The sequence below is a fragment of the Cyprinus carpio genome, chromosome B5, assembly GCF_018340385.1.
Source record: "Cyprinus carpio isolate SPL01 chromosome B5, ASM1834038v1, whole genome shotgun sequence".
NCBI lineage: Eukaryota > Metazoa > Chordata > Actinopteri > Cypriniformes > Cyprinidae > Cyprinus > Cyprinus carpio.
Genome location: NC_056601.1, coordinates 33,397,460 through 33,407,103, shown reverse-complemented (window position 1 = coordinate 33,407,103; position 9,644 = coordinate 33,397,460). Strand labels below are relative to the sequence as shown.

The 9,644-nt window shown below is 36.8% G+C and overlaps 1 protein-coding gene across 4 annotated transcripts in view; it reads right to left on the bottom strand.

Moving 5' to 3' along the window:
• Positions 1–9,644, bottom strand: part of LOC109067049 (ras-specific guanine nucleotide-releasing factor RalGPS1-like) — a 123,625-nt gene that overhangs the window by 69,559 nt on the left and 44,422 nt on the right. For all 4 annotated transcript variants that reach the window (XM_042723224.1, XM_042723228.1, XM_042723225.1 and 1 more), the window contains exon 8: positions 1,752–1,878. In XM_042723224.1, the coding sequence (XP_042579158.1) occupies positions 1,752–1,878 (127 nt within the window). The remainder of the gene's footprint in view (positions 1–1,751; positions 1,879–9,644) is intronic.

Here is a 9,644-nt window from a genome sequence, read left to right as displayed (position 1 = left end):
CGGGAGATAAATATGCACATTACCGTTTAGATGTGAAAAAAGTACAAAACAGTTCTAAACAAAATTTTGGTATTGTTTGGACTCTCATTGTGACCCATTCACTGCAGAGGATCCATTGATGAACAAGTGATGGAATGAAGAAACATACCCATCTACACCTACAAATTTCAGCACATTTTCATTTTGGGATGAACTTAATAAACAGGTTTTAAGATAATATAGAAGTGTGCAACAGATAATGAGAGCTTCCGTGGCATTCTGTCCATGTTTACTGTAAGCAGATGCCCATGACTGCAAGTAATGGACATAAAAGAGAGAACAACACGCTGACTGTTCAGCACGACAGGGCATTTCAAGGGCACTAGGACAAGCACATACTCTGACTACCATGTGCTGGGTCACATCAACACATGAAGGTACTACTAAGTTTATGTATAAAGCATAGCATTGTGCAGAGTTCGTCAGTTCTCAAGCTAAACGTCCCTTGTTTTCTGGTGCATTCTTTTAGGCTTTTTAGTAGCCACCCTAAAATTAAAATTGCAGAATCGCACCTGGATAATACTTTGTTTAGTTAATAGTTTTGGTGCACTACATGAGTACATTCTCTCCAAGAAATGCTTAGACAACCCTAAAGAAACAGCACCTGTAACATGTCTAGAAATCATACCCGGAGTACCTGATATGAGCTTTTAATATGTGTATCCCTCCATCTTCACACAGTCTGAGTTAAATCAGAAGAGGAGCTGTAAATGACTAAGCTGAGGAATATGAGACATAGTTTCCATAGTTGTCCCTGTTCACTGATATCCCTGTAACAGAGGGTTTGGAATCAATTTATTGTTGAGTCTCCAGACTAACTGAGAATCTGTGTGGTAATGAGAACCGTACGTCTGTGATCTCTCTGAGATAGATAGAGATAGAGTTCAGAGCACAAACAATGGGGTTCAATGTGCATTAGAGTGAGAGAGCGTGGGAAAACACTGACACATGCCTAAAATAATAATAATAATAAAAAAAAAATCTGAATTGCATGTTTCATATTTAAACGCTGAGAGTACTTGTTCCAAGGAATGCTATCATTATGTTTTAGAAACTCTGTAAAATTACCAGAATTGTCATGATATTCTTTAAAACAAGAGCTCCAAGACAAAATCAGAAACCTAAAGGCTGAGAAAACAGTGCTTGTAGATTTCCACACCTTTAATGAAACAATACAATTAAGTACAAACATCTGGCCCCACGAAACATGAACGGAACACATTTCTATATTCTTACGTAAACTGCTGCATTGAACTGAATGTGACATTTCGCATCAGAATCTTTTCATGAATTAATTAAGTTCAATGTGTGTATGAAACAATGATCTCAGTACGTTCAAATGTCCAGAAGAGATGCATTATAAGTATAAATATAGACATACAAAGTCAGTTTCAAGCTTTTATAAATCTCTAAAAAAGAATCAGGCATTAATGAAACGAACCACAATACAATTAAATATTATCAACACATACACAACCATTCAAATGTTTTGTGAGTGTTTTTTCAAAGAAATTAATACTTGTATCCAGCAAGAAATACTTGAGATTTGTAGAAGCACACAATGTATTTACAGAATCTACCTGCAGAGGCAAACAGGACGGCAGTAACCAGACAAACCCTGATCCCTCGCTCAGTCAGATCTTAAAGAGATCATTCTTCCGGTTCATTTACGTTTGGAGAGACTGAGAGAGAGCAGACAGATGAGAACTCACCCAGGTAAGGGATGCAGGGCACCATCTTGAGGGAGCGGATGTACTCTCTCATCCTGGCACAGTTCTCCTCTTTGGAGGTCAGATAGTCCAGCTTCTCAAACGTGGCTTTGTCCTTCCGGCTGATCAGCTGAAGGAAAACAGGAAAGTTGATTACTTGCCATTTCGGTTTAATTATCTGTTCAATTTAATAGCAATTTCTGAGTGGAAATAGTTTAAAGTAAATCCAACACCCCCCCCCCCCCCAGCATAGATCAACAGTCAGATCTGAACATCTGAAGGCTCAACGGGTCTTATATGGACTTATTTTTTAGCATGTATTTTGGTGCTTGATGCCAATTTACATTCATTAAATGGAAATGAGTGGCTGAGGACTGCAGATTACAGAAGATTTAAGATTTAACCCTCCTTTCCTGAACTTGTGTTGTGGGTCAAATTGACCCCCAAATGGTTTACATGCAATTCAGCAGAAATTAACACCGAAACACATGAAAGGATCATGTAAAACAAACAAACAAACAACAACTCTACTGCAGGTTTTCAGAGACTTAAAAACAATATGAAATATGCAATTATTTTCAAATATATTTTAATGTTAAAGTTATCAGATGAGATGGACAGAATAATTAATGATAATAATAATAAGTTTTTTATTAATTAATTTTAGTGACTATTTGCACAATGAAGTGAAAATAACCACAACTAAGTATAATTAATATATAACATTATTTGTACTTTGTATTTATTGCTATTCGTTCTTGCCTTCTTATGTCTAGATCTCAAACCCTTATGAGAGTAAAATGGGTTTCTCACACTTTTCAGTGCTACGACAAACAAGTGACTAAGATCCAACAAACCATCCTTTCACAGATTTCTTTCTGACAGTGAAACTCGAACAGATGAAGAAGCACTCAATTCCTCTTGGATGATTCAGAAGACAAGTCTTCAGTTTCAAATACGCTTTGAGTTTTAAGTTTCATAAGCTCTCATGCAATTCATATTTTATGTTTGGCAAGCTACAATAAAAGGTTTTTTGATTTTTACCAGACTCTTCGCTGTTTTTCAAAGCCTTGATTATTGGCAAATTGCTTGGAAACCAATAGAGGCCAATTTGACCCCAACACAATCGATGTAAGCAATATTCGGACAGCCTTTCCAAAAACATTGCACGCACATTCATGACCCTTAATAAGAAAGTCACAAAATTCAAGAAGAAATAAATGGTTAAAACAGCGTTTCAATGCACAGCTGGTAGAGGGACCTTCTCAACACGACGAGCAAATGCAAACAAACGGTTTCTAGCAGCCCGTCCCGAGTGAATGAACAACCTGCGGAGGGAAACCATCAGACCAATTGTTTTCTGATGCTTCTTTTAGGCCTCACAGCTGTTAGCAGTCATGCCCTGGGGTTTGACCTGCGCTACACTCTCTGAAAACACAAATGCATGTCGTTTCTGGAGGTTAAAGCCCTTAAGATCTGTAGCATAGTCAATAATTTTTACGTTAAATCTGGGACAAACTGTCCTGAAGATAAAGCTAATATTTGGTAACCGTCTTGGTTCAGAACTAAACTCCATGCAGGCATGTGAACGCAAACATGTCTCTTTTGGAGACTGTTTGGTGATGACGAATTAAATGACAGTAAAAAAACATTTCTCCACTGTGCAAGTGCTACAACATCTAAAAAGAAACGGAATATTGCAAAACATCTAAACATTTGGGCTTGCATTTCCCAATAGGTTTAATAGTTTATACTGTACCTCTGCCCACCCAGCTTGTTTCAAATACAACCAACAACTCCAAAGCCAAAGCGGGCATGTGGTGCAAAACTCAGGAGACGCTCGCGCCTCCATACATGTGCCTCATTAATAATGACTCCGGCTGGTCACGCCATGAGCTCATGGAAGCCACGATCTCATTGGTTTACGAGGCTCAAGGGGACAATGCTAAAGGCTTGTACATTTGCAGTGGTAAATACCTCATGATGGGAAGAAATAGACACATTTGAAATTCCACTGACTACTGCAGAAAACTGTGGGCAAAACACAGAGCTGTGGAGCACTTGAGCTCAAGACGTTGACAAGAAAACATCAAGGCGCAAGTCAAGGCACTCAATCAAACAACTGCTGTACAAACGCATATATTTGAAAAGAAAAAAAAAGGCTAACACATACATGATATTGGCAAAAGGTATACAATTTAAGTACACAATACTGTTCAAAAGTTGTTTCTGAAAGAAGTCTCATATATATATTTTAAAATGTAATTTATTTCTGTGATGCACAGCTGAATTTTCAGCATCATTACACCAGTCTTCAGTGTCACATGATCTTCAGAAATCATTCTAAAATGATGATTTGCTGCTCAAGAAACATTTCTGATTATTATCAATGTTGAAAACAGTTGTGCTGATTCATGTTTTTATGGAAACATCAGGATTTCAGGATTCTTTGATGAACTTAAAGAATAATGAAATGAAAAAAATACATTTATTTGAAATAGAAATCTTTTAAATGTCTATACTGTCACTTTTGATCAATTTAATGCATTCTTGCTAAATAACAAATAAATACATCTCTTTGAATAAATAAATCATTCTATACTGTTTGGCTGTTTATTTATTTAGCTAGTTTACATACATGAAAAAAGTGTACAAATAGTATCTTCTAAAAGAATACATTTAAGTGACTGAATTTTATTTTAACTGAATTTTACTGATAATGATAGATACATGCAGATTAAATGGTTATGGCTGATCAGAGAAACAATTATTTTAGATTTTACATTATATCGGTTCATGCATTCTCTAGGAATCGAACCCATGACCTTGGCATTTCTACAGGAATGCACCTTAACATTTTTAGAAGAAACCATTGATAGGTATGTTTTAATTACTAACCTTCAGTATGAGCAACAGGAATAGGTATGACTGTCCAAATGCCTCTAAGTGTAAGAAAATAAAGTCTTCACTTGGTAGGTGGAAATGTCAATTACATGGATATACTGTCAACGGCGCACAGTGGGATTGGTGGAAAAAACTACTGCACAAGAGGAAATTTCCTTCAGTTCATGTTCAGACAGTGCAGACAGACTGCTAATATATCACTCCACAATGACATGACCCTTTCCCAACAAGCAAGCCAGCAAATATCCTTTAAGTGGCTGCATAGGAACATTTTTATGATGGGATTTCAGACTAAGCTAGATGCACGTCAGAAAGCAAAGCTAAAGAAAGCTGAGGACCGAAGCTATAAAAGACATACAGTCACTCAACTCACCCAGCATGGAAACTTCGAGTGAGCCGATAAAGTGGAATATGGAATGGGATACGAGGAATGGGATATGAAATCGGGATAGTCAGCATCTTGGTGTTATAGTTGGCATTGGGATAAGATGTTTCGGAAGACACTGTGTCATGTTTCACATTTGTGGTGAGCAGATTTGATTGAGATGGAAAATGTGATGGATGAGTGCGTGAGGTGGGGAAGTGATGGCGTATGATTTCCTCTGAGAATACGGATGGATTGCAATGAAAGAGGAAGCACGGTATAGGAAACAAGTGCGCGCACACACACACACACACACACACACACAGACACACACACACACACACACACACACACACACACACACAAGGCCTCGCTGCTTGGAATCGTCAGATATGCTTACATGAACTGCAAACATACTGAAAAAAAAAGACACAAATGATTTCAACACATGTAACCACAAACGAAAAGAACAGAAAAGATGACAAATGATTTAATTTCTGATTTGGAATTTGGAATAGCATGATTTACAGCAAAGTTACAGTTACAGCAAAAACAATGCAATAACAATAAACAATATGACTTAAAATATTTTAAAATATTAGGGTTATTATTATATTTATATACTATCTAATTAAATATCAGATTATATCACTATTTGGGCTAAAATCAGCTAATAAAACTCTTTGTTTCAATACGATTTAATCTCAGGAAATTAGGCAAGAAAATGTATATACAGTACATAAAATTTTCAGCATCATTATAAATATAATTAATATAGTTGCAATTATATTGTAAAAAAAATATGAATGCGTGAAGATAATATTATATAAAAAAAAAATATTTTACAAGTTATAAAAGTAATTTGTCTCCTTCACGTTCAAACGTTCAAACCCTCCAGCTTTTAACAATTAAATTTCAGGATTTTATTTTGGCAGAATAGGTGAAATACTATAATCTTCTATTCAAAAATATGTTGGAAATCATACGGATGTGTAAAGTAAACAGCGGATAATGCATTCCCAAATGTGTGTTAAATTTACAGCACATTCAGAGATGACCTAATCTCTTCATGATAAACCTTTAAAAAAATGTCTTCATCTTTCTTCTGCAATTTTCTTTTTCACGTGTTTTCAGGCTGAAATATGACTGGAACATTTTTTGACAGGCTTCGTGAGATTTAGCCACATTCTTTGACAGTGTCCAAATATCAGGATATTAAAGGCAATGACTTTTAAAAATTTGCATGCGTTTTTATTTAACGGACTAGAACAAATGGTTTATGTCATTACACGCCTCACAGACGCCTGTTACCACCGTAATCATTAACGTTTAACGCAGAGAAGAACTGACACGAGGAATCCTGGCAGAAAGGCCTTTATTCCACCATCACACATGAAAGCGGACACGCCAGCGAGATGATCAATGGAAACACTGTTAGATGGATTAACAGCCAGTGTAACGTCTAAATACAACAAACCAGGCTTCTGAAATCAAGCTTTGATCGTCTGTCAATTAAAAAGCCAAAGTGCTTTCAGGTCCAAGAAAACATCGCTCCGATTATAAGATCAGATACAAGAGAAGCTTTCTGCTCGGAAACCAGGCTTGTGCAAAATTCAGAGCTGAAGAAGTAGTTCCACTACAATTCCCGTACAGTGTGGATTTGAATTGATCTGGTTACAACATGCAGGACTGGATTTGAAATTGAAATTAGAATGATGGGAAGTGGAATTTAAAGGATTTGAATTTTTAAATCTGATGATGACGTTGAGACTAAGGCCATGTATAGTACACACTCGTAAGTTCCAACCGCATTTAAATCCGGTAGTGAATCTAATTTAACAGAACTAACTTCTTTAACTTTAATCTAAAGATCCTTGCACACTGAGTCTGAAATATGTTTTTTTTTTTATCATATGTGTCATCCTTTCCTATCAAAATGCTTACTACTGATGCGAAAAGGAGAAAAATAGAACCTGATCCAATTTTTTTTTTTTTTTTTACAGATGAGAGTTTTGGAGGCAGTGCGTTGACAATGTGTGGACGTATTTATTTTTTAACATGCAGAAATTTCGGATGAGAAATTGACAAAGACCTTAACTCTCGCGCATTTAGCACCTGCTATTTTTAACAGCAACCAAAGACTCATTATGTTTGGAGATTTTAACTAAACCACTGTCCGCAAAGCCATCGTATTTGGTTTACGTTTGGAAGGCTACTGCACAGAGCGCACTCTTAAAGGGTTGCCATGTCCACTTATTATAAGTGACGCTTATTAAGTGTCTTCGTGTTCGTTGTTCAGGCTCGGCTCCTAAAGCAAACCAAATTATGAAGTTAATAAATTAGGCAAGTTGTGGTAACACAGCTTATTCTGAAAATAACGCATTTGGATTCGAGTTTATTATGGGTTTATTATGCTCTTATATGTTGTATTTTCTAGCAAGATTTGGCAACACTTATGAGTCCAAATGTACCATGTGATTTCTTACACTGCAAATACAGAAAGACACAACTCTGACACATATTAAAAATACGTCATTAACAACTACTTGTTCAGTTCCACTCCAGTCCGGCTACACTGCACAGAATTTCTGTAAATGCAGCTGTCGCTACCTGAATTTTTCGGCACTCAATTTTTTTGTAGAATGTGGTCTTTGTGTGATCGTGGAAAGAGGACGAGTGGACGGTCAGTGTGGAGAAGTCTGACCACCTGACATCTGCCTGACAGGAAGTCCAGTTGCTCAGGGAGCAGTTGTGTGTCAAACTATGGAGCTGAATGTGGAGCAGTTGTCCACAAATAAACCGCATTTTCACAGATGTGTCCAGATGAGAGAGACTGACATCATCATGATGACACTGCTCTTAAATCATCTGTTTGTTTCTCTTTGCATATGTTTCCATTCAGAACTGAATTGAGAAAGCTTTTTAAATTACAGTTCAGTTCGTGAATTTGAATTAAACAAATCAACCAACCAACCAACCAACCATCCATCCATCCATCCATCCATCCATCAGAAACATGCTTCCATAAGAGGAAAACTTCAAATAATCAAACTTTTTAATAAAAAAGAAAAAAAAGATTCACTGGACAAATGAAAAGAAACGTCAAAAGTCCTGCTTCTTTGCTGTTACAGCAGTTCCATCGCCGTTTTGTCACACTTTTAGAGAATTTGATGTTTCCTTGCACTGCAGTACATGGCAGCACTAAATGTGGGGGAATGCTATGAACATATCTCTGGTTGCAACCAAGTACCTTGTGAGGAAAGTCTGTTCACTCGGTGGCCAATTAATTTAGAAAGCGAGACTTATTCTGCCTTAATATAAGTGCACTGTCTTGACATTCTGAAGTCTCTGATGCAACACTACACACAAGTATTGCACTGAATGTTGCTCTACCAACAAAAGCCACTTTGCAGATCGTCGACCGGACTGCCAGGAAATCACTGGAGCTTATGGGATACAAAGCATACATTGATCAAAACCCAAGATGAATTAACTACAACCATGGGACCATCTATACCTGTGAGTGAGATTTTCTTGCATGCAAAAATACATAAATAAAACTAATGTCCACAGAACTCTGACGTTCCCCATCAATGAAGCCAGAAATGCAGCTAACAGAGTTTATTTTGGTAAAAGTCAGTGCTCACTGAAATTACGGTTTTAAAAAACGGTTATTCTGGGCTTTAGGGTGTTGAAAGTGGATATATAGCATGTTTCAGGTAGTTTCAGCATGCCTAATATCGAATATCAGCCAGTATTTACTCAATATATGATTCATGTCAATTTTCTCAGTGCCAGCTGCTGAAAAGCTCTCGAACGACAGGCTAATCCTACCGGAGAACACTGGATAATCTTTCTTCTGCGTTTGACATTACTTTTTTAAACAACAGTAGGGACTGAAATGACCCTTTTGCAACAAAGCTGCTGAAAAAGCTCCTGTTCTGTGCTATAAAGCACAATAACGGAGTGACAGAGCAGGAAAATGTGTGCAAGACCTGGCAAAAGCATCCGGAGGTCTCTGGCTGAGAGAGCAGGTGCAAGGAAAGACACATCGCTTGCTGGAAACTAGGGGATAGAACAAGTGCTACTGGTCCCTTAAGACTAATTAGACATGGGCTGCTTTCAATACAGAACAGTCAAATCACATCCAGCTCATACCTGCAGATGGGCCGTAAAGTGTGTTAGCTAACCATGTAATACTTTCCTGTTTTCTTTAGTAATGCTTGCCAAAATTCACTATTCACCATTGTGGATGGCTGAGGTATCATTCATGCAGCACACATGGTGTGTGACGAGTTACAAGCCAGTTTAACACGAGCCGTTAGTGTTCAAATCAAGACGCAAGTCCAAACCAGACGCGATATTGAGCTAAAAAGCTAAAGGAGGGCTGCCAGTCAGGCTTATTATTGTTAACTATAACTAAAACGATTATAAAAATATTTAATTATTTAATGAAATTAAATAAAACCTAAATTATGACTTAAACTGAACTGACATAACAATAAATTAAATCTAAATACTAATATTTAATGAACACGTATAATATCTATTAAAACTAAATAAAAAAATTGAACTAAAATTGAAAAAATATAAAATAAAAGCTAATCCAAAATATTTATAAAAACTAC